This window comes from Rhineura floridana, chromosome 22 (genome assembly GCF_030035675.1).
Source record: "Rhineura floridana isolate rRhiFlo1 chromosome 22, rRhiFlo1.hap2, whole genome shotgun sequence".
Classification (NCBI taxonomy): domain Eukaryota; kingdom Metazoa; phylum Chordata; class Lepidosauria; order Squamata; family Rhineuridae; genus Rhineura; species Rhineura floridana.
Window position 1 is genome coordinate 17,551,030 of NC_084501.1, and position 24,674 is coordinate 17,575,703.

Sequence of the window (24,674 nt, forward strand, 5' to 3'; positions counted from 1 at the left end):
TCAGGATTCTCTACACCAACTGGCATTAGCTCTCCGGGATTTCAGGCAGGGGTCAGCTGGATCTGGAGATGCCATTGGGGACTTAACCTGAGGACTTTCTGCCCGCAAAGCAGGTGGCTTTACCACTGAGCCCTGCCTCTTCCTTTGCCAGAATGGAACCCACACCATTGGCATGCAGAGGAATGTTATACGCTCATCTTTGGATGTTGTTGGATTCCGCAGAAAGCTGCTTTATATCATATGAGTCCCTCTAGCTTAGTATTGTCTACACTGACTGGCAGCAGCTCTCCAGGGCTTCAGATACAGGGGGTTCCCAGCCCTACCTGGAGATGCCGCTAGAGTTTGGACCTGGGACCTTCTGCCTGCAAAGCCCTGAACTCCAGCCATGCCGTATTACGTGCAGGAGCCAAGAATTTCCCAACAGAGCTCTCTCTCGGACCACAGCTTCAGGCTTCGCCTCCTTGGGCAAACGGAAGACTTCGAACTTGGAGCTGGTTCAAAATCTATCGCCATGAGTGGATGCACAACACGTCACACACACACACCCCGTCTGCAAAGGACCCGTAACCCCAGAAACAATCATGCGGGCAAGCAAGGGCAAGCCTCTCAGCCCACAATGCCCAACTCAACCCGCTTGTTGGATACAAAAAAGTACTTTGAAAGTTACAATATCATCCTTTATAATATAGCAATATATTTCATAGGTAAAATAAAACTATGGTTATGCTTTCCCCTAATAATCTTATTTAAAAAAAAAAAAGAGATGAAACAAAGAAAAGAAAATGAGCTTTTTAAGTGCAGCTTCTACATCGAAGCGCTGAGAAATGTGCCAAGCGCCAGGGCTGGACAAGACGCTGCCGTTTCGTAAAGGTGTGCAGTTGCTCCCGCTACTGTGTTGGCTTCTCTCAGATTGGGGGGGGCAGGCAGACACTTGGGGGTCAGAACATGGAGATTCTACCAGAATGGCAAGAGGGCTGACAATGCCAGTACCTTCTTTGTGGTCCCAAGGTCCTCTCCAGGGAAAACTCAGACTAAAACCTGGAGCGGATTCTAATGCCCCACTGACAGGGACAACTCTCTTTGATGAACGAAGAGGCAACTAGGATGCCGTTAAACGTGGTGCTGCAGTCTGTAAACACTGTCCCCCCCGGCTCAAAATACTTCAATTTGTAGTTAATTGACGAACAGCTGCCTTGGAGTCGATCCCTTTGCAGAATTCATGTAAATGTTCTTCATAGCCTGTATCATCATCAGATTCTTCTTCTTTGTTCCCAGTCCCAACAGATTTCGATGAGCCCTTCCCATTTCCAGTGGGATGTAAGACGCTTGCATGGCAACCGACGCCAGGAAAATAAGGGGCCTGCCCCAGAGAGATGAGGGACAGAGACCTGTGTTGCGATTCTGCCAGCAAAATTGCCAGTCACAAGAACCAGGATATGATGCTACTCTCTCAGGATCCCTCTTAGAATGACGAGTAGGCATACGAGGCAACTTTGGGAATTGGTACTTGCCTGGTCGCCAGAGGTGAGCAAAGGAGCCCTCCAGCTGAGCAGTCAGCAAACTTTTCTAAACTAAAGAATAAGTTGGTTGTTTTTCCTTATTTTTTTTAAGCTATTGGTATATGGCAAATGATCAGCAGAGGCATTTGGGATGGGGAGGCAGTTAGGCTAGTAACTCGTCCAGACCAACAGCCAAACCGAGAGTACTATGATCAGATTGCTTTCAGTGGTCATTTTGTACTTCAAGGCAGCTGTCAGGGCTCCGAATTGGCTCAAAGGAGCAGGCGTTTGACCTTTACCCGCCATGCTGTTTCCCTGATCAAAAACAGCTCCAGGAAGCTATCAAGAGCCCTGTAAGGTGAAAGGAAGGGAGAGATTTTGACCAGGAAAGCAGCACACTTCCCCCATCACCTCAAGGGTACACACACACACACACACACCCATGCCATGCCTGCTTTGAAGCAAAGATGGCCAGAGCATCTCTCACATGTCGCCCACATCGCACATTTATGGCTCTTAACTGAAAGGCTGGGAGGATTGAGTTTGCCTTCTAAACATCTTGAGGTAGAGGCAGCCTTGCTTTTATTTGGACAATACCTGTGGATTGGAGAGCCAGCTCAGTGTGGAAATGGAGCACTGTCCCAGGTGCTGAAATGGAGCGCTGTCCCAGGTGCTGAAATGGAGCGCTGTCCCAGGTGCTGAAACAGGGCACTTCCCTAAGTGCTGACATGGAAGGGGAATCTTTCCATACCATCAAGGCATGTCTCTGCTACTATTGACTATGCCACCTTGTGGAGAAAGGTCTGGCCAAGCTACTTCCCTCCCCCCTTTCTGTGATGTTGCACAGTGGCTAAGATGCAGCTATGAATTTGGGAAGCCTGCTTCAAATTCCTCCTCTGCCATGACCTCTAGTTGGCCTTGCATTAGCCACCTTCTCTCTCTCGGCCTTCGCATCTGCTGCATGGAGGAAAGAATACTCTCATCTGCTTTACAGGGTCGTTGTGCCAGGATTACAGCAGACAGACATGTTTGGATGTCTGAACGCAGGAACACAGGAGGCTGCCAGGCACCTTGTCAGACCATTGGGCCATCTCACTCGGGACTATCTACACTGACCAGCAGCAGCTCTCCAGGGTACCAGGCAGGAGTCTCTTCCTGACTTACCTGAAGGTGTCGGGGACTAAGCCTGGGACCTTCTGCATGCAAAGGAGAAGCTACGCTGAGCTATAGCCCTTCCAAGGGAACACAGAAACCTGCCCAATGCCAAATCTAGAAAATCTGCTTTGCATGCCAAAAGTCCCAGGAGCCTCCAGTTAGGGCTGGGAATGCCCTTTGTCCGGAAACCCAGACAGCCACTACCAGTCAGTGTAGTACTCAGCTAGATGGACCAACGCTCTATCTTGGTATAAGGCAGGTTTCTACTATGCCAACAGAAACCTTCAGGAAAGGATAGCTTGGGGAGGGGGCAAATCCCTGGCTCCTCACCCAAAAGATCCGGAGTGCCAGTTTTCAAGCACTGTTTCATTCCCCCTCCACTGACACATGCCCTTTACAAACAGGAGTCAAATGGTTACCCTCCCTTGGATTCTCGCTCTGGCAGGTACAGATAACCCCAGCTTTCTCCTGTGACTCTCCGGAGAAATCTTGGGAGATGGGTCGCCCCTTGTGAAATCCCCCTCCAAATATTCTGTGGCTGAACCAGGCCTCGGGCAAGGAGAGAGAAGAAACACACAAGCCCCAAGCACCACTGTGGCACCAGCGTAAGGAAAAATAGAAAAGCAATCAGTGGGCGTAGCAAGGATTTTGCCCTAAAGCTCTGTTCGTTTCCTAAGCAACTTCAATATGCAGGGAAAGCTAGCCACCTACCATTGTCGCTAAGTGGCAGGTTTCCTTACGCCCCCCCCCTTTCCTTCTGTTTAATTCTTTCTGCCTTTTGTAACGTTTGGAAAGCCACACAGCTGCTGAAGGGACGGTTCAACAAAAGGCAACCCGCCCCAACCCACCAAACCTTGCAAGCTTTTGGATCTACCTGGGGCTTTAATTGTTTTTTTTCTGCTCGCAATTACCCGGGCACTGCAGGGTGGCGCGTAATTAATATCGCCGAACAATTACAAGGTTGCTTCGCCTGTTCAAAGGGACATAAAAAGTCACCTGCGCGGTTCTCATTGAGAGGAGCCAGCATCAGCCTCACGGGGGGGGGGGCTCAGAAGCTGAGCTAAGGCTGCCACCTCCTCCTCCTCCTCCTCCCTGGCTGAATGCAGAGCTCTGGACCAGAGCCAGGAGAACAAGCTCATCTGATAAAAGGAGGGGGGGGGAAATGGTGCCAAGGATCGGCTTCTCAAAAGGGAAGGCGAGGTTCAAAACAGAGCAGGTTTTTTTTAAAAAAAAACCACAAAACAAAAAACAAATTGAGAGACATTAAAACAGGTGGGCTGGAGGGTGGGTTTGTCCAAAAGCGAAATCCCTTTTCTCTAAATGCCTCTAAATCCAAGATGCATAAAAAGGCCCAGCATACGCATTAAGGCTACGTACGCCACAGAGTCAGGGTGAGGCCTAGTTGGAGTGCCTGTGTGGCAGGTTATCTCACTGCATTTCTCTCAAGGGCGCATACGTGGGGAGGGACCCCCACCTTGACTCATCCTGTAGGTTCTGCTGAAATTGTGTGGGCCCTTGGCGCCACACACTAGTCCCGGCCTTCAGCAAGTCTCAAGAGTATGGCGCAGGGAGAGTTCTCATTTCTGGAAACAAATTCTCTGGTGCCCCTTACGTTTTATGCAACGCTGTAATTATGGGAACGCTTCGTTTTTTCTGCATTGGGGTGGGGGACGGGAAACACCCCTTAGTAGGAAGAGCTCAGGCTCTGAATGCAGAAGGTCCCAGATTCAAACCCCGGCATCTCCAAGGAGGGCAGGGAAAGGCTCACTGTATGAAACCCTCCTGAGCTGCTGCCAGTCCGTGTAGGCCATATGGAGCTGGCTCTATATAAGGCATCATTCTATACTTAGGGCCTTTCTGGCATCCAGGGCTAGAGGAATCAATGATCTGATTCAGTCTGAGGGCAGCGGTAGAGAACCTGTGGTCCTCCAGATGTTGCTGGAGTTCTCATCCCTATTTTAGGGGAAGGGCCCCAGCTCAGCATCAGAGCATCCGCGTTGCATGCAGAAGGTCCCGGGTTCAATCCCCAGTGGCATCTCCTGAAACCCTGGAGAGCCGCTGCCAGTCAGTGTAGACAATATTGAGCTAGATGGACCACTGGTCTGACTCAATACAAGGCAGCTTCCTATGCTCCTTAAGTCTAGTCTGTCACGGTGCCATGCCAAGCAAAGAAATTGTTGCGGGATTGTGCCTGAAAATCTGAGATTCTACTTTAAAAACAAACAAAAGCCAAGCACGGTTCTAGTCCTTAAGGCTGAAAGGATAGGCTGGGGAAAGTGTCAAGGTAACAGCTGGTAGAATTGCAAGAGCTGGCTCATTCCCTTGCCTCAATGAACTGGTTGTTCTTTGAGGGAAGTGGGGGACAGCGGGGCTCCTTTTGGAAAGCCAGGGCAGTTGAAATGGTATAAAACTTATACCTCTGCTCCTGGAAGCAAACATTACTCCCTCTTTTTGTCAGCCGTCTAATTTTTAAATCCATTGTGCGCTCTTGTTGCAGTGTGCCGAGAAATCTCGGGGCTTGTTTACACTGCAAATTCAAACCAGCTTCACACCACTTTCTGCCAATGGGATCCTAGACATTGCACAGGTACAGTGGTCTAATTCTCCAAACCTGCCCTTACCTGCAAGAACGCCCCCCCTATAATTCCCAAGATGCTTTGGGGGAAGTCCTTATAATAAAAGCCAATACACCGGGGGTGGGGGGAAGCCAGACAGAAGTTGGTAGTGTGAATAGGCCCTTGGGAATCCAGTAACAATATAATTCAGGCTCCAGGATAGAAACCGCAACATTTAGAGAGGAGAGTTGGCAGATACTAGGCAGGACCGCCGGACACAAATATGTGACTCATAGGGACATTATTTTTCAAAGCACCGCTGGCGAGCCAAAAAAGGTCTCAGGGTGATTCTCTTGCAAAGCCGAGATCCCTCACTTGGGGCGCTTGGAATCCGACTGAACTTCAATTCCTCAGTCGCAATCTTCCTGCCCGGGAGAACAAACAGTGATTCGCTTAGACGCGTTTAAACCGTCGCTTTGGCTTCGCCAGCCCTGGAGCATGCCTTGGGTCCTCTGTCTCCTTGCAACCCAGTGTCGCCGGCCGCTTTGGTGCCAAACACCCCCAAGATGAAATGGCCTTCATGGTGGAACGGTGCAGGTCCTGATCGCTCCAAGCCAACCTCCAGCCTATCCTCAGCTCAAAGGTGACACCTGCCACACCATTAAAAAAAAAAAAACGAGACTGCACGGGATACCTTCGCAGTGGTTTCTTGCAACACCAAGACCGTGCAGGAGAAGCTAGAATGATGTCTCAATACCTTTGCCAAGATTCGATGGAGGAGGAAGGGAGGAAATGGGGGCACCTGCATTTCGGCCAACTCGTGGCCTCCCGTCTTCTTTCGACTTTCTTCAGTGAGACACTTCACAAACGGAGGGAAATAAGGAATAAATTTTAAAAAAACAGGGAAGGGAAAGCAGGGAGATGAACAACCCCATCGCCAGCGGCTTGGGGCCCAACACAGTAGAACGGTCCCCCTACCTTGCGCTGTCACTTCGGTGTCCTTGGAATTGGCTTGTGTTCGATTTTGAAGACCTGAGATTGAACGTGGATTCCTACAGTCCACCAAAAGCTGCTGCGAGGGGGCTCTGCCGAAAGCGCCCATTCCCCCACCTGTCCTGCCCCACCCTGGGGGGCGCCACCAAGCTGAGACCGTATTATTCCAGACCTGCCCCCGGGTGACCCCACACGGCACAGATGGGGCTGTCAGCTCCCCCCCACCCCTCTGGGGCCGGGATCAAGTTGACCCCTGCATGGATAACAAAGTCTCACGTGTGTCATCGTTGTCATTTTTCACACACACACACACACACACACACACACACACACACCCTCCATTCGACGCAGTTCAGCAGCTACTGGAGCTGGTGTAAGGGGTGGGAAAGAAGGTGGAGCTGACCCCAAGGGGGCTGTCCGAGAGCGGCGTCTGGGGGGCGCCCACGCCCATGCTCACCCCCCGGGCCTCGACAATGGTGGCGAGGAGCTGCTGCTGCTGCTGGCGCAGAGTGTCCGTGATCAGCAAAGGCAAGGAATGGAAGCTGGTGGCCAGCTGCTCCAGTTTGGACTCCAGGCCTCCGAGCTGTTTCTCCAGGTCCTCGCTCCGGTCGTTGAGCTCCGTGATGAGGTCGTACATAACGTTCTGCATCTGCAGGAAAGGGGGGGGGAAATGATTTGATCCACCCAGTTCGGTACTGAAGGGGCAGACCCAACCAGGCCCTTAACTTTAGTTTAGCAAGATGCGTACGTGGCAGAAAGTCAGGTGGGAGGAGGAATCGGGCAAAGAAGTTGTTGGAAGTGGGGCAAGAGCAACTCCTGTTTTGCTCTTTTGTTTATGTTCCAGAAGGGAGATAGAGTTTGGGTCCTCCAGATGGATAGGCTTGATTACCTTTACCTGTGATGCTCTGACTGACTTCCTCCCGTCGCTAGACTGTGACGCCTTTAGGGAAGCTTCTCTGCCCCTCCTCCTTCCGCCCTTTCCCCTCTTCTCTTCTTCGACTGTCTGAGAGAGAGGAGACACCTTTGTCTCTGCTCTCTCTCTCCCGAGCCATGAGGGCAACTCCCAAGCCTGGGCGTTGTGCCTCCAACTTAGTTACTTAGAACTAGGTATGCCTTTCCTATCTACTATGTATTTCTATAAAGAAAGCAGCTTTTCTTATCTTACTAAGTCTTAAGTCTCAGTGATCTCAATGCAGGGTAAAAGCCTGCCACTTAGGTAAACACACACACAAGCATTTCAGACAGCTGTTGTTCTCTGCTTAACAAATATACAAATTTACGCAACAACAGAAGTTTCGAGAAATGTAACTGCTAAAAACCGCTGATACTGCAAGGACCGGATCCAACTGCCAGACGCGTCTCTGCGCTTATGCTGCGACATGCCATCATCGAAGAAAAGGGGAAGTAGATCAGCTTGGCCTTGCTGTAGCTGAAAGAGTGTATCATCTCAGTGACCTTGCAGTTTGGCAGGGCCGCTTGGAACGGGGGGGGGGGCTGCCCTGCTGTCAGTGTTCCCTCCCTGCAGGCTTGTATTCTCGTGGCAACAGTAAAGGTGCCTCTGGCCGGCTTGTTCTAAAATCAATTTCGCGTGCCTCATTTCCACTACAGAATTACTGACCGGCTGCGGCTCTTTAGGGTTTCAGGCAAGGGGTCTTTGCTGGGGATCGAACCCAGGGCCTTCCCCATGCAAAGCAGGCGCTCTGCCACTGAGCCATGGCCCTTCTCTAGAAGCAAAGTACGATTCTAGTCCTCATGGTCAGGAGTACAGGTCTGCAGCATATAGGAACATCGGAATCTGCCTTGTACTGAGTCGGATCGTTGGTCCATCTACCTCAGTACTGTCTTCACTGACTGGCAGCAGCTCTCCATTCCCAGCCTACCTGGAGGGGCCAGGGCTCGAACCTGGGACCTTCTAAAATGGGGTGGGTGGGAGGAAGGGCCGTGAATGCCACCTACAGCTCCTTGGAGGAAAAGTGAGATAGAAATGTAATAATTAATCATATCGAAATGGGGAGATAAGCCGCGGTGGAGGGGAAGAGCTTGATGCATTTTGACGGGAAAGGCAAGGAGTTTGTACTGCATCGGCCCATGCAGGGATTGAATGGTCAGGAGACCTGCCCTCCAGTACAGGAAGAAGCCTTTTAAGTTGAGGCCTTGTCCCATTCTGGGACTATGTTCGAATTGCTTCTTAATATGTTTTTTAAACCTTTTTAAAAAAACAATGTTTTTAACCTTTTGTTTCTTGTTTAAGATGTCTTCAAAGCTTTTAAAGAAACGTTTTTAAAGATGTTTTGTTTTAATGTATTTTAAAGTATGTTTTTATGACATTTTAAAGTGCTTTTGTTTGCCACCTGCTGGGAGGAAGGGCGGGATATATCAATCAATCAATCAAATCTATAAGAAGGGAAAGAAATGAAGGATATGAGTGCAGCAGGGGTATAGTCCTCCATGGTCCTGGGGGGTCTTAGACCCCTTACTTTTTTGGGAGCAGGATCTCAGGTAGGTCCCTATGTCTCCTACAAGTCAATCAGCCACAGAGAAGACTCTTCTCGCATGCATCCTTGTCCTTCTCTGCTGACTGGAGCCAATCGGAGTGAAAAGACTCTTCTCAGTAGCTAACCCACTCCCCTTTCATGGTGGTTGCCTCCTAGGGACGTCTGTTGTTCTGGGAGGAAGGACAGTTGGCAGGAAGCTCTGATTTACCGGGAGTACCTAGCCAGGGAGGGAGGGATGTTCTGCAGCTCAATGGGAAGGGGGAAGAGGGAGCCTCTGGCCTGGGGTCCAGATGCGGTCCTCCAGCCCTCTCCAACTGGCCCTTGTAACTCTTCCCAGGCCATACCTAACAATGGCCTGGAGGGTTTTTGCCTGGCCGGAATGAGCCTTTGAACTCTGATCAGGCCTCTTGCGTGTCTGCACAGAGGATTGACAGGAGCATGCACAAAAGGTAAAATTTATATTCATTGCTCCGCCCACTGCTGTCATGTGTCACCCCCTCCCTCCAGTTTGAAAAAGGTTCCACACCCCTGTTTTATGGGATGGCGCAGACCCGGTCAATCATCCTTCCTGCTGTTTTCTCGAGATGATTTCCCAGGATGCAGCCGGCCATCGACTGCCTTACCGCACAGCCTTCCTCACGCCTGCGGGATCTCCGTCAAACCAAAAAGATAAAATTAAAAAAGGAGACCAACGACAGGAGGAGGAGCAGATTGGGACTTTTTGGGGGGGGGGTGATATACAGCAGGAAAAAATGAAGAGAGACGACGGCAAAAAGCGGAGGCGGGGGGGTAAGAGACAGGCTGGAAGAGGGCTGGAAAGAGGCAGGGTGTTGAGCAAGCACAGTGTGTATATTACCGTGTTTGCCAAGGGAGCTTGAGTTTGTGCGGAGGGGGGGGGTTAAGATCCCTGAGAACAGAACCAAATAGCAGCAATGGCACTGGCTCCTGAGGAACGGCTGCGTGGAGGGGGAGGGTTAAGCAGCAGCCCAGCAGGCTACACTGCTGCCAGCCAGAAACGGATCAGATCTCCTGGCGGCTCGGAAAATAGGAAGCCGCCTTTCACCGACTCAGGGCATCGGTCTGTCCAGATCAGGACTGTCCGCACTGACCGCCAGCGGCTCTCCATGGGTTTTTAGGCAGGGAGTCCCTCTCAGCCCCTACCTGGAGATGCCACTGGGGTCTGAGCCGGGGATAAGTTGTTGCTGAGCTGCGGTCCTCCTCCTGAAAAGAACACAAGATTCTAGCCCTCAAGGTCCTGAACAAAGGGCGGAATGAAACAGCAAGCTGCCTGACACCGCATCAGGCCAATGGTCAGCATTGCCAACACTGGCTGGCGGCAGCAAGGTTCCGGATAGGGGGTATCCCCAGCCCGTACCTGGAGATGCCGGGGATTGAACCTGGGACCTCTTGCGTGCGACGCAGATGCTCTGCAACTGAGCGACGGCCCTTTCCCATTGGATTCCTTCAAATCAGCTGCTGGGAGGTGGTGGAGCTGGAGGGAGGGGTGCGTTGGGCCCCATCTGGCCGTGTCACAGGGCAGGGGAGGCAAGGCGCTGGAGGAAACCGCGCGTGACCAAAAGACTTTGCTCAAAGCTCCACGTGGGGTCTTGTATACTAACTGGGGTTTGTTTAACACACACACAAGCACACATTCTGCATGCAAAAGGCAGACCCTTCGAGGGAAGCAAGGAAGCGTCAGGGTGGACAACGCAACATCTTTCTTTGCACAGCGCACAGTTAAACCGTGGCCTTCGGCCCCCCACAAGAGGCAGTGACACACACCAGCTCGGAGGGTTTTGCAAGACGACCGGACAAATTCAGGGAGGATCAGCCTATCAAAAGCGACTAGCCCTGATGGTCATGTTCGACATTAGTGGAGGGGAAGACACGGCCCTCCAGATCTTGCTGAACTATAGCTCCCATCATCCCTGGTGGTTGGCCATGCTTGCTGCAGCTGATGGGCCTTGTAGGTCAGCAACATCTGGAGGGCCAAAGGTTTCCGAGCTGTCCCTTGTCAGAGACAGGATGCCTCTGAATCCCAGTGGCAAGGAATCGCAAGTGGAGAGACTTGCCCATGTGCTCGGGTCCTGCTTGTGGGCTTCCCAGAATAGGCATCTGGTTGGCCGCTGTGAGAACAGGACGCTGGTCTAGATGGGCCTTTGGTCCGATTCGACAGGGCTCTCCCAATGTCCTTAAGCAAGAAAGCGGCGAGCACAATTCGGTAAACACATCTCTCTCCCTGCCACACACACACACACACCATCCCTTCACAGGTTTCAGCAGAGAAGAGAGCGTGATTGCTTCCTTCCGCGGGGTTGCTTGGCAACCAAATGCTCGGGGAAGCCCCGCACGGAAGGTGCCAGATCACGGCTTGCTCCCAGCCTCCCACCACCGCCCGCCCCTCCCTGCCTCAGAATCCCCATGCAAAGAGGGATCAAAACAGGCTGGAGGAACAGGATTCAGGGAGGGGTGAGATTTCTGACTGTTTGCAGGGAAGCAACGTGGGAGCTGGCGGCTCCATGTCAGTGGGGCTGGGGAATCCGCTCCAGGTTTTTATCCTGAACTTTCAAGGAGCTACCACTGAAAGAAATATTGTTGCTCTGTTTGTGTGTGTGTGTGGGGGGGAATACCCACACCTCACTCATGGGGATCCTTTGCATCTTTGTATCAAGTCCAAGTGGCCATAAATGCGATTTCTCAATCAACCAACAGTCTGCAGTGGTACAGTCCAAGACAGTCCACCGCCCCAGGACTCTACCACCTCATCTTATTTCCATATCCCAGGCCAGGGACCAAAGGCAACCCCTCCAAGCCTCTACATCCAGCCCTTGGGACTCTCCCATCCCACACCCCCTCTCCCAGTCACGCCCCTTTCTCCCTCAGCCAAGCCCTTCACTGGCCTTGCTTGACACACTCCTAGAGCGTTTGTGCCATCCTTGAACTCTGGGCCATGCTTCTTGCTTGCCTGGGTGGAGGACAGAGAGGAGTGGGGATGGGTAGAAACTAGCCTACTGTAAAACGCTATGGTTTATGTTGGTTGCTCTGCCCACTTTTTCCTCTGGCCCCGCCCACCACCAGCATGTGGCCCTCGGGAAGTTGCCCAGGAAGGAATGCGGCCCCTGGGCTGAAAAGGGTTCCTTGCTCCTGTCTTAAATTATACCCGCATCATCTCTGTCATCTTTCTGGTGCCTACTGAAGCCCTCCTTCTTTCAACAAGCCTTTTAAGTAGAGACCTTTATCTCAGTCTGCATCTGCCGTGGAATGGTTTTTCAAATGTTTCAGCTTCTACAGATATTTTTAAGGTGTTTTGGTTTCAAGAGGTTTTGTTCTTCAAGATGTTTTTATCGTTTTATCGCTGTTTGCCGCCCGGGGCTCCTTTGGGGAGGAAGGGCTTTGGAGAGGAACCCCCAGGTTGGCCCTGAAGCTGCCTGCGTGACCTTGGGCCAGTCACTGCCTCTCAGCCTAACCTACCTCACAGGGTTGTTGTGAGGACAGAGAGGAGAACCATGTTTGTATGCCACCTTGAGCTCCTTGCAGGAAAGGTGGGATAGAAATGTAAATGTAAATATAATAGCAGCAGTAGTATTAGTAGTAAATAGCAGTAGTAGCAGCAGCAGCGATAGCAGTAGTAGTAATATTAATAATCGTGGCAGTAGTAGCAGTAGGAATAGAAGTAGCAGTAGATATAGTAATAATAATAATAGTAGTAGTAGTAGTAACAGCAGCAGTAATAGTAATAATGGTAGTAGTAGAAGTAATAGTAGTAGTAGTAATAATACTAGCAATAATAGTAATAATTATTCCAGTGGTGGGCGGGGCCAGAGGGAAAAGTGGGCAGAGCAACCAACATAAACCACAGCGTTTTACAGTAGGCTAGTTTCTACCCATCCACAATACAAATATCCAGGCCCTTAAAGGAAGGGAGGGGATTACCTTGGAAAGATCGACCAGGGTGTTGGCTTGGTCGCTCAGCTTCCGCTGCTCCATCTTTACGCTCCTCAACCTGGGAAAAGGGGATAAAAAGCAACCAATGGAGGCCTTTGGCATGCAGGCTATCAAAAGGGGTGTCCTGTCCGGCCTCCTCTTCACCTTCCACCAGCCCAAGGTCGGTAAAGCCCGGTTGCCTTGCTGGATTCTCAATGAGGACTGGAATCTTGACAAGTTGAGCTGCTGCCTGGAGACCCAGAGGAAGACTCACAGAGCAGCCCTGCCTGTTCACCCCACACCAGCCTCAGTTAAATCTTCGGCCATCTCAGTGACACCCACGCTGGAAGAGCTTATCCACCAGGCCTGAAGCGGTGACTGAGCTGCTAGCACGACCTGAGAAACAGACCGGAATTAGCATAGACGATTTATTCAGCCTCTCTAAATGGAGAGCGTGCCGCTCATTATGAAGCCAGGACGGTGATGAATGGTTCATTCATCTATAGTAGTCCCAATCTTCAAGGCGAGAGCGCCCATCATTAACTACTAAGTTATCGTCCTTCCCTTAAAAATAAAGTAAGATTCCAGTCCTCGTGGTTCTGAATAACGAAGGTGTGTGGTTTTTGTAAGAAACAGGAATCTGCCTTATATCAAGCCAGACCACCAGTCCATCTGGCTCTGTCCTCTGAATACGGACAGGCAGTAACTCTCCAGGGTTGACGCTTCATCCCTCTAGTTCGTTTTGCTCTGACTGCCAGGGGCTGTTCAGAGTCCCAAGCAGAAAGAGGAGGACCATAGCTCAGTGACAGGAGTGTCTGCTTTGCATACAGAAGGTCCCGGGTTCAATCACCAGATAGGGTGGGGAAAGACCCCTGCCTCAAACCCTGGCCAGCTGCTGCTGCCAGTCAGTGTAGACAGTACTGACTGAGATGGTCTGACTTGGTATAAGGCAGCTTGCTATGTTTCCTACAACTGCTACCTGACTTTAAAAAAAACAAACCAGGAGATGCCAGGGATTGAACTCAGGGCGTTCTGCATGCAAGACGTGTGCTCGGCCACTGAGCCACAGCCCTTGGATCCATCCAGCACAGTAAATGTCTGCTCCGCCTGGCCGCAGCCGCTCCTTATGTCCCAGGCCCAGATCTTTCCAGGCTCTGCTACCTGCGATCTTTTCATTGGAGATGCCAGCGTGGCAGAAAGAGGAAGAGCCCCGCTTACTGGTGAATGGCTTGGAGGAACTTTCTCTGGTGCTTCCGGACTTTGGCATGGTCAATCTTCTTCAGCAGTTTGGTGTGTTTGTAGATGAGCCAGGTCTCCCGCAAGACGTTGGCGGCGGCGTTTTTGATCTGCAAGAGGAAAGCAGACAGCCCAACCCCCCCCCCGAGGGTTAGCTCATCTGCCCAGATGAGGGTCACATTCTCCTTCCCTCTGTCCCCCCCCCCCGAAGACAGGCTACAGCCTTTAAAGAGCAAATAGCCAAGGATTGGTCTCATCCTCCTCTATGAAGAATTACACAGATTCACCGAGAAGAGGGCTCTCATTATTCCCTCTGCTTCCAACTTTCAGGGGAAGCGTGCCGATCCTTACATTGCTGAAAATATAGTACAGATCCATATAACAAAAACTGATTTTTAAAAAGCTCTAAGTGGGGTGGAAGTGGGGAACAGTTCCCTGGGAGGAAGGATGGATTGTTAAACCACTCTGGGAATCATAGCTCTGCAAAGGGAACAGGAGTCTCCCAACAACTCTCAGCCCCCTCAACAAACTACACATCCCAGGATTCCTTGGGGAAAGACCTGACTATTTAAACTGGCATGATACAGCTTTAAATTTATAGTGCAGATAGAGCTGTGAAGGTTAAGAGGCACAGAGGCCGGCTGTGGTTACTCAGTGGGGAGATGGCATACTGCACGTGCTCAGAGGAACCCTTGATCGGTCTCCCCACACACACAACTTAGTAGGCCTGAGCCCTGGCTAGGAGTTCTCTGCTTGCCACCATGCTTTCGTAAGCCCCACTGCGTAACTGGCCGGCAGATGGCACCGCAGCTTCTTCGACACGTGTTTCGGAAAGCTGTCGGTTAAAACAGCAGCTGTTTTCTCAGCGGTTGCTACAGAATTAATTGGCTGTGGCTGCCTTGGCTCCAAGCCAACCTACCAATCATTCTCGACGCATGGTGTGTTGTGGGGGGTGGAGAGGAAGATGACGGGGGAAGACTCACAAGTGCCACCAACTTTTCTGACACGCCACAAGGATAGCCAATGCGGAGTCCTCCAAACATTGCTGGATTACAAATTTCATCATCCCTCTATAAGGTCATTTAATCCCTGATTGGTTGTGACATGTGTGTGGGACAGGGATGGGCAACCTGTGGCCCTCTAGACATTGCTGGATTACAGCTCCCATAATCCCTGGCTGCCAGCCATGCTGGCTGGGGCTGATGGGAGCTGCAGTCCAGGTCGCTATCCATAAACTAGACTGTAACTTTCCTTTCCTGCCTCTAGCTACCTCCATCACAATTCTGTCTTCTTTTAATGTAGGGATGGGAACCCGGTGGCCCTCCAGATGTTGCTGAACCACAATTCCCATCATCCCTGACCATCAGTCAATGCTGGCTGGGGCTGATGGGAGCTGGAGTCCAACAACGAGTGGAGGGCCATGAACTCCCTTCCTTGCGTTACACTTCTATCAGTGCATTAAATATGTGATCCCTGATTGGTTGGGGCATGTGCATGGGGCAGGGGTAGGGAACCAGTGGGACTCCAATGTTCCTGCATTGCAACTCCCATCATCCCCTAGCCATACTGGTAGGGGCTGACAGGAGGCCAACAACATCTGGGGGGCCACCGGTTCCCCACCCCTGTTCTAGCTGGAGATGCCGAGGACTGAAACTGTGACGTTTTGCGTGCAAGGCAGATGCTCTACCCACTAAGTGGTGCAGTCCCCCCCCCGTGAAAGGAGCTTCCTTCTGAAACCAATTACATTCTTCATGATGTGTAATTTAGCTAATGCCAATAACAACTCAGCTTCCAATTTGATTTCCCAAACCCTTGAGATGCTACACAGGGCAGCTAATACCTTTTTAATTTACAGGGCTATAAAGCCATTTGCTGGGGAGGAGAACGTTGGTGGAATAGGGTGAGGCGGACAGAAGCTGACAGTGATGCAATGCTGCTTCCTGCCCCAAATGGGGAAGGGCTGTGGCTCAGCGGCAGAGCATCTGCTTTGCGTGCAGAAGGTCCCAGGTTCAATCCCCGGCATCTCCAGTCGGGGCTGGGAAGGTCCCCTGCCTGAAACCCTGGAGAGCCGCTGCCAGTCTGTGTAGACAATATTGAACTCGATGGATCAACAGTCTCAACTCTGTGTACAGCAGCTTCCCGTGTTTTCTTTTGCTTGATGCCTGACCATTAAAAAAACACTCTGGAGATGTCAGGGATGGAATCAAAAACCCAAGTGTGGCCCTCCAGGCTCCTCTGTCTGGCCCTTGGGACTCTCTTTAGGCCACACCCCTCACCAGTCCCAGAGAGCAGATAGAGACGGGTGTTTGGATGAAGAAAGCCTACCGTACAAAGCTAAAATGGACATTTGTCGCTCTGCACACTCTTGCCGCTGGCCCCACTCACCCATGGCATGCAACCCTTGGAAGGCAGCCAAGAAGGGAATGTGGCCCTTGGGCTGAAAATGGCACCCCGCCACTGCACTATAGTAACTGTTAATCCAGGGGGATGGGAGTTGCACTAGCCTGAGCTGGGGAGAGGTCGTTTTTCTCCATCCCTCCTTCCCTGTCATTTGACCCCAAGCTTGCTCTCTCGTATCCCCATCCAGAGACAGGCTCATTTCTCGAAATGTAGGGCAGGCACTCTCGCCGATCTCTTTCCACCAGCAACACCTCACTGCCCCCATTCCCAGGGCGATGCAAAAAGCAAGCCTTTCCTCCACTCCCCCTTCACAGTTTTGTCTTTTTCTTTTCGAGGACCTAAAAAGAGGCACCGGGCCACTTCGAGGCAGGGAAGGCCGGCTCCACCCACGAACCACCCCTGCTACACGCAAAGGCTCCTTTGGAAACTCTAGAAAGAAAATGGAAAACACGATTTGGGTGCTTTGCAATTAACGGCCCAGGAGGGCAGGAAATCCTCTGCCTGTGTGCGTGTACCCAGTGAATTACGGCCAAGGAGGGGCTCTTCGCTTGGCTGACCACCTAGCAAGCGTACATTTGTGCCTGTGTAGAGCTGCAGCGCTTTTGCAACGTTGCAGAAGAACATGGCCGTGCAGAGAAGGGTACATTCTTCCCCTACTGAGAACTCTCCCCCAGGCTGATCTTCTGCAGATTTGGTATTGTTTTGCTTAAATGAAATTTCTTCCCGTGTTTCCTGAAGGATCACCCGCCCCCGTGTAGACCCTGTCAGATTGCTTAGATCAGTGGTTTCCAAATTGTTTTCCCCACAGGCCATCTGAACTTTCTGCAGGCAAATGTTCCAGCTCAGACCTCTGGAAAGAAGACCAGTTCCGTGCCCAGCATTCCACCGGGAGGAAGAGGGGACCGGGGGCAGAAGGGTGTCCGAAAGAGAAAAAAAGAGGGCGGCCCCAAACAGTTTGGGCTCTCACCTGGTTCTGGCTTTGGCCCTGCCCACAAAACAATACGCAGCCCCTCCCCAGAGATTATCCCCAAGGGCAATGGGTACCTTGACCAAAAAAAGAGAGAGATGTTGCACAAACTTTGCATTAAATGCTAAAACAATTATATCCTACTTTGGGGACCAAAACAACTGAGAAGAGGGCTTTAAAAAAAACAAAATCTGGAAGAAACAAATACATAAATAAAATACATTAACAAGGAAAGGGCCTAGGCGGCTGACGTCTGGGACAGCTTATTAACGTGGTGGTGCTGCCTTGCCGGATCAATCTGTCCACCGCACCCTCCTGCCCCGCCCTGCCTGTCCGACACGCATGAGACGCAGGAGATCTTCACAAACTTCACGCAGGCTGGGGCCTTTGAACAAACACCTCCCCGAACCATTAATCTGCTCCGCTGCTGCCCTGACGGGACACAGCCCACACCCGCTCTGAAACGGGCTTTCAAATGGGTCTTTTTAATCATCGCACAATCTCTCTCTCCCTCCTCGAAGGGAGCCTCTGACATTTTTCCCGACTCCGTTTCCACCTCAGCAGCTGGGGGAACTCGCAAAACTTGCCCTAGAGACTAAAGCGCCTGCTCTTCATCTCAGCTAAAAAAAAAAAAAAAGGCTTCTATAAGCAAGAGAGGCGGAGGAGAAAGCAATTTAGATAATGAACTGGCAAGGGGGGGCGTGGGGGGACCAGAAGGGAAGTACAAGAAAGCTACTAGGCCGGAGCCAACAGCAACAGCCAAAACAAAAAAGGGAGGAAAGGTATACAGTTCTGAGATGGTGTTCCTTGAATGGGGAACACCAAGTTCTTCTGATTTTTTAAAAGAAGGTTTTAAAAGAAGGTTTAAAAACATTTTAAAAAGCAATTCCAACATAGACACAGACTGGGACAAGGTCTCAACTTAAAAGACTTGTTGAAAGAGGAAGTTTCCCCAGGCATTCATGACCGTTAAAGGGCTAGAGACTTGTTTTAAAACAAAAAATCATAGGAGTTGTAGTCTAGCAACGTCTGGAGGGCCACAGGTTCCTCATCCCAAATTTGTGTGGAGAATCTTGACCCCACTCTTCAGCCAAAACAAAAGGCTCCTAGATCAAATAAAATTCAAGGCAGTCAATGTTACCATCTTGGTGGACCCATATGGTTGTCAAGAAATAATGGTCTAATATCAGGGATGTAATTCATAGATTAAACCAGGGCCCCTCGCCAATGCAACATCTCATCAGACTCCAACTTCCATCTGCCTGGATCACTGATCATGCTGGCTGGGGGTGAGGAGGAGCTGAGAGTCCAGCTACACCTGGAGGGCCAGAGGTTCCCCAGCCCTGTTTGAACCAGAAATGTCAGGGATTGAACCTGGGACCTTCTGCATCCAAAGCTGAGTTTTCCCTAAAAATAAACCCAAGTTTCCAGTCCTCATCATTCTGAATACAGTACAGACACTCTCCAGGGTTTCAGGCAGGGAGTCTGTTTCCCCAGCCCTGCCTGGAGATGCTGGGGTTTGAACCTGAGACCTTCTGGACACAAAGCAGGTGCTCTACGCACTGAGATTTCCCTAAAAATAAAACGAGGTTCCAGTCCTCATCGTTCTGAATAAAGGGGCAGAGGCTCTTCAGTGTTTGAGGCAGGGTGTCTTTTTCCTAAGTCTTACCTGGAGATGCTGGGGGTTGAACCAGGGACCTTCTGCATGCAAAGCAGGTGTTCTACACATTGAGCTGTGGCCCTTCCCCTTAAAAGAATGCAAAATTCTAGTCCTTGTTGTTCTGAATAAGGGGCAGTGGCTCTCCAGAGTTTCAGGCAGGGAGTCTTTTTCTCCAGCCATACCAGGAGATGCTGGGGGTTGAACCTGGGACCTTCTGCGTGCAAAGCAGGTGCTCCACCATCGGGCCACAGGGGCCTCTCAAAGAAGGATCCCTGCCTCCCACTCGTAGGCCGCTTACCCGCTTGGTGAGCTGCGTGTCCATCATGAAGTTGTGGACGTGTTTCTCGGCTTTGGTGAGCTCCAGCTTCCGTGCCACGACAGCCACAACCAGGGCGGTGCAGCCGGCCCCCTGGCAGGTGGGGGAGAGAACAGAAAGCCAAGAGTTAGCCAGGGAACGGTCATGAAATCCAACCCAATCCAATAAACCAGTTTCAGAGGGAGGGATATTATACTGACCCAGCCTAAGGCAGCCTGAACATAAGGTGAGCCTGCTGGGTCCAGCTAATGGACCATCTAGCTTTGCTGCTATGACATTCTAAGTATGTAAGAACCGAAAAGCCTGCCGGATCAAGGCCAGTGGTCCCTCTAGTCCAGCCTCCTGCTCTCCCAGCGGCCAACCAGATGCCCCTGAGAAGCCCACAAGCGGGACCTGAGCACAACAGTGACTCTCCCCTCCTGCAGTTTCCAGAAACTGGTATTCAGAAGCATCCTGCCTCTGACAGTGGAGGTAAACATAGCCACCATGGCAAGTAGCCACTGATAGCCTGATCCTCCATATATTTATCTAATCCTGTAAGAACATAATTCTGAGTCCTTCCAGCTCCACAGTTTGGCAGGTGAAAGATGAAAGAGAGGGGAAATAACAGTCTGAAGGGCCACACACACAGCTGACCTGAAACCTGAAGCTGTGTCATAAGGTGGCACCTACCCTGTGAAATTCCCTCCCCTTAAATATTAGACAGGCACCATCTCTGTTATCTTTTCGGTGCCTATTGAAGACCTGCCCCTTTCAACAAGCCTTTTCAGTGGAGACCTCATCCCAGTCTGCATCTGTATGGGAATGGCTTTTTAAGAAGTTCTGAAATCTTCTTTTCTAAAATGTTTTTAATCTTAGACAATGTTTTGACAGCTTTTTTAAAGAACTGTTTTTAAAGATGTTTTGTTTTAATGTGTTTTAAAGTTTGTTTTTATGATGTTTTAAAGTTTTTAGTGCTTTTGTTTGCCGCCCTGGACTCCTACCGGGAGGAAGGGCAGGATATAAATAAATTAATTAATTAAACAAATTAAATACATACATACATACATACAGAGGCTTTAAATGAGGCCAGAAGGCAGTCTCTGCACTGCATTCGAGCCACTGTCCATGGTGCTGAAACAGTAGTCTTGGATAGCTCCAAAGGCATTGCTCATTTTACTGTAGGGGTGGTGAACCTCAGGCTGGGGAGCCAAAAGTGGCCCTCTGGGTTTTTCTGCCTGGCCCTTAGAACTCTCCCCAGGCCTAACCCTCTCACTTTGCACCCTGAACGGATTTGCCTGACTGGACTGCATCCTTGAACTCTGATCACGCCTCATCTTTGATTGGATGGAGGATAAATTTTATATTACTTGCTCCACCCATTTTTTGCTTTTGGCCCCGCCCACCCCGGAATGTGGCCCTTGGAAGGCTGCCCAAAAGGGAATGCGGCCCTTGAGCTGAAAAAGGTTTCCCTTCCGTTATACCATGTTAAAATAACAGATTTGTATTCACGGCCATTTGTTATTGTGCTTATTATGGATAACATTCATGATAAATTCCTGTTATTCAGGTGATTCATGTTGCCAACTACAACAGCAACAACAACCTAAACAACCAGGCAGTGTAAACCAACACAGGCGGCCTTGTCTGCAGCTTGCAATCAAACACAGCTTTCCCCAACTTGGTGCCCCGTATGTTGCTTGGATTCCGTCTCCTATCAGCCCCACAGCCAGCATGGCCAACAGTCAGGGGTGATGGGAGTTGTCACTGAACAATGTTCTTGGGCTCCCAACTTCCACGTTGCCCCAGCCAGCATGGCCAATGGCCAGGGATGATGGGAGTTGTAGTCCAGCAATAAATGGAGGACCACAGGGCTCCCCTTCCCTTGCTGTCATGGTCCAATCCAGTGGTGGCTCCATGTCAATGGAACAGTGGAATCCGCTCCAGGGTTTTGTCAAGGAGCTGTCCAAAGTGCGAGCTCCTTGAAAGTCTGGACTAAAACCCAAAGCGGATTCTACTGCCACTCTGACACGGAGCCACCAGTCAGAGCCACTCCCACAGATGTGCTTTTGAGGATGCATGTCCATCGGGGGTGGGGAGACCCTCAGGCCTGAATGTGGCCCTCCAAGTCTCTCAGTCTGGCCCTTGGCCTTATCCCCAGGCCACACTGCCTCCCCAGTTTTGCTTCACACACACCCCTTGAGTGTTCTTGCCTGGCTGGGATGTGCCCCCTGAATTCCACTACTGCCTCTCGCTTGCCTGGAAAAAGGACAGAGAGGAGTGTGAGGGTAAAATTTATACTCATCGCTGCCTCACTTTTGCCTCTGACCTTGTCCACCGCTATCAAGCGGCCCCCCGGAGGTTGCCCAGAAGAGAAAGCGGCCCTCAGGCTGAAAAGGCCTCCCCATTCCTGAACTCTGCCATTCATCCTTTGCGCACCGACTTCCAGGAAAATGGGAGCAACACCGCGGCAGACGCAGAGCCCTCGCAGAAATGGCAAAGCGCTTCCGACGCTCCCAGCAACGGGTTGCAAAAAGAAGCCGGGAGGGGGAGGAGTGTTTGCCTTCCTGCACCCCCCCGACCGCCTACCCAGAGCAGCAACAGCTGGTAGTGTCTCTATCTGAGGGATTACGACCCGTTGGAGGACGGTAGACAAAGGCATCATTTCCTCATCTAAACACAGACAGGGGTCAATCCTCCATACGATTTAGACAGAAGTCTGGGGGGTGGGCAAGTGTAGTTAGTGTGTGTCAGCATGAACATGCATGTCCACAGCAGGAGCCTGAAATGCGGTTGTGCAGATGTAAAAAATAAACAAACCCTCAAATCTGTTTTTCCCTTTCTCCATCCCTCCCCCCACCCCACCCTGCAAGATTAGACACTCCAGTAAGCCCATCTCGGTGCAACAGACTCTTTAATGAACAAGCCTGGCCCGATCTGAATTCTGGAGCATCCCCATAAGTGGGGTTTAGAGTTTTTGTTTTCTCTGAATACATGCACACTCCCTGATCCTCAACATGCAATGGTTTTTTTAAAAAAGAAAGACAAACCTGCCTCTCTTTTAAAGCAAAACCCTCTCACTGCAAAAAGAGAGAGATGGGATGCCCAAAGAGTGTGGATAAAGATGAGCCAGCAGTTTCCTAGAGATCCTACACGATGTCCCATTTGAGCTTAACTCAGAGGGAAATAATCCTTGTGGACAGACATCTGGCAACAGGTTCCTCATCCGTTCCTTAAGGGGTCCAGGACGCCTTAAGGTAGGGATGGGGAACCTGCGGGCTTCCAGATGGTGCTGGACTACATCTCTCATCATCCCTGACCACTAGCCATGCTGGCTGCAGGGCTGGAGGCCAACAAACATCTGGAGGGCCAAGCTCCCCGCCCTTGCTTTACGTGTCAGCATGTGGACTTAATATGTGATCCCTGATTGGTTGGGCTATGGGTCCAGGGCAAGGGTGGGGAACCCGTGGCCCTCCAGATGCTGTTGGATAGGCACCCAAAATGCATAAAAACACCACAGACCGATGCAGAGGAACGAGCCTGTGAGATCCACCCATTTGCCGCATTCACACTCGGCCATTTTTGAGACGCACACCTAAGACTGATTAGTATTCTTATTTCAAATGTGTACATAAAAAGTAACGGACCAGCTAAGCCTTGGTTTTAAATATTCAGCAGAGCCCTTATCACTCTGGAGGAAATTGTGCCGTTATCTGCTCCCTCCTTCCCTCCCAGACCTGAAGCTGCAGGTTCCCACTTAGCAGGAGATGTCACTTTATACCTCTGCAGCTCTGAGATCTGCCAGCCGTGGCAGGGAGGAAAGCTTGGGTGCTAAAAGACTCATTTTCTGGATGAATGGCGCAGAAAGGTCACTCTTGCCAGGTCTGGAGGGATTTCCTCTCTAGCTTAGCTTGAGCTCTCAAAACTGCCAACGACAGCTCAGCTATGTCTCCGTGATCTGTTCTGCCTTACTGTTATTTATCCCTGTGCATATTCTGCAATCCTGCAAGCGTACCAGGTGAGCGCCAAATCTGACATCCTTTAAAACACTCAGCTTTCTTTTATAAAAAATAAAGGGTTGTTTCAAAAGTTAGTTCCACTCAGGTTAGACCAATTAAAACTAATGGGCATAACTAGCTTAGATCCACTCATTTCAACAGGTCTACTGTGAGTAGCTACAACCCATCGTTTCTAGTCCTTAAGCTAGGGGTGCGGAACCAGCGGCCCCTGGGGCCTTTCTGTCCAGCCTGCAGCACTTTTCAAGCCTAATTGCTGCCGGGGGGGGGAGGGGGAGAGGCAGGTGTTCTTCCTTGAGAGTGAAGCTGGGGAGGAAAGAGTTAACCCTTCCTCTCCAGCCGCAACCTGCAGGAAAATCTCTCACACACAAACAGGCTTGAAAATAGCTAATGTGCTTTTCCCAAGCTGAATGGCAGCAAGTACGTGCATGCACTTTATCCCAGTCTGCATATACACTGGAATTGGTTTTTCAAGATGTTTTGTTTTTAAGATGTGTTGTTTTTACGATGCGTTTAAGTGCTTTATCATTTATTTGCCACTATGGGCTCCCTTTCGGAGGAAGGGCGAGACTGAGATTTAATCATCAACACATCCTTTGTATGCTTGTGCTTGCACACATATATGTAAGGGTTGCTTTGCACATTACTTTTAATGTGCACGCTTAAAATAATAATAATGATATGAAACAGACTGCCTTCAAGTCGATCCCGACTTACGGCGACCCTACAAACAGGGTTTTCATGGTAAGCGGTGTTCAGAGGGGGTTTCCCATTGCCTCCCTCTGAGGCTGAGAGGCAGTGACGGGCCCAAGGTCAGCCAGTGAGCTTCATGGCTGTGTGGGGATTCGAACCCGGGTCTCCCGGGTCGTAGTCCAACACTCTAACCACTACGCCACACTGGCTCCCTAATAATAATAATAATAATAATAATAATAATATAGATGTGCATTTAAGCCACTACACCACACTGGCTCCATAATATAATAATGGACAGCCATCTGTCGGGAATGCTTTGATTTGGATTCCTGCATTGAGCAGGGGGTTGGACTCGATGGCCTTGTAGGCCCCTTCCAACTCTACTATTCTATGATTCTAATAATAATAATAATAATAATAATAACAATATAGGTGTGCATTTAAAAATGCGGATAGGGGGGTTGTATCTAAACAATTTAACAGCAACAAAAAGAAAAGCATTCTAAAACACAGTTTAACGGGACTTCCGGGAAGGGTGACTTAGCCTGTGCCTGCTTTTGAGACGGGCTCCTGCCTCAAAAGAAGCTTATTCAGATATATCAGTCAGATTTTTTTTTTTTTTGACTGATTAAACTTCTCCCGGGTAGGGAGAAACGAAGAGATTAACCTCAAAGCCTATTTTTGTTGGGACGACCAGATCTCATTAATTTATGGGACGAGGTCCAGCCGACGAAGGTGGGACGGATTTTCAACAACAAGCTCTATCTGATAAAGCGAACGTTC

General features: G+C 50.5%; 1 protein-coding gene across 8 annotated transcripts in view; it reads right to left on the minus strand.

The window, feature by feature from the left end:
* The window catches only part of KCNN3 (potassium calcium-activated channel subfamily N member 3), an 82,823-nt gene that overhangs the window by 5,046 nt on the left and 53,103 nt on the right, over positions 1-24,674 (minus strand). Inside the window, exons 5-10 of one of the 8 annotated variants that reach the window (XM_061606091.1) lie at positions 19,183-19,293; positions 13,840-13,967; positions 12,631-12,700; positions 6,660-6,851; positions 5,904-6,068; positions 664-2,197 (exon numbers count right to left, since the gene is read on the minus strand). In XM_061606091.1, the coding sequence (XP_061462075.1) occupies positions 2,117-2,197; positions 5,904-6,068; positions 6,660-6,851; positions 12,631-12,700; positions 13,840-13,967; positions 19,183-19,293 (747 nt within the window). In that variant the 3' untranslated portion in view covers positions 664-2,116. Of the gene's footprint in view, positions 1-663; positions 2,198-5,903; positions 6,069-6,605; positions 6,852-10,213; positions 10,251-12,630; positions 12,701-13,839; positions 13,968-19,182; positions 19,294-24,674 lie in introns of those variants that run through there. The other 7 variants (XM_061606095.1, XM_061606093.1, XM_061606090.1 and 4 more) reach the window with 7 other exon arrangements.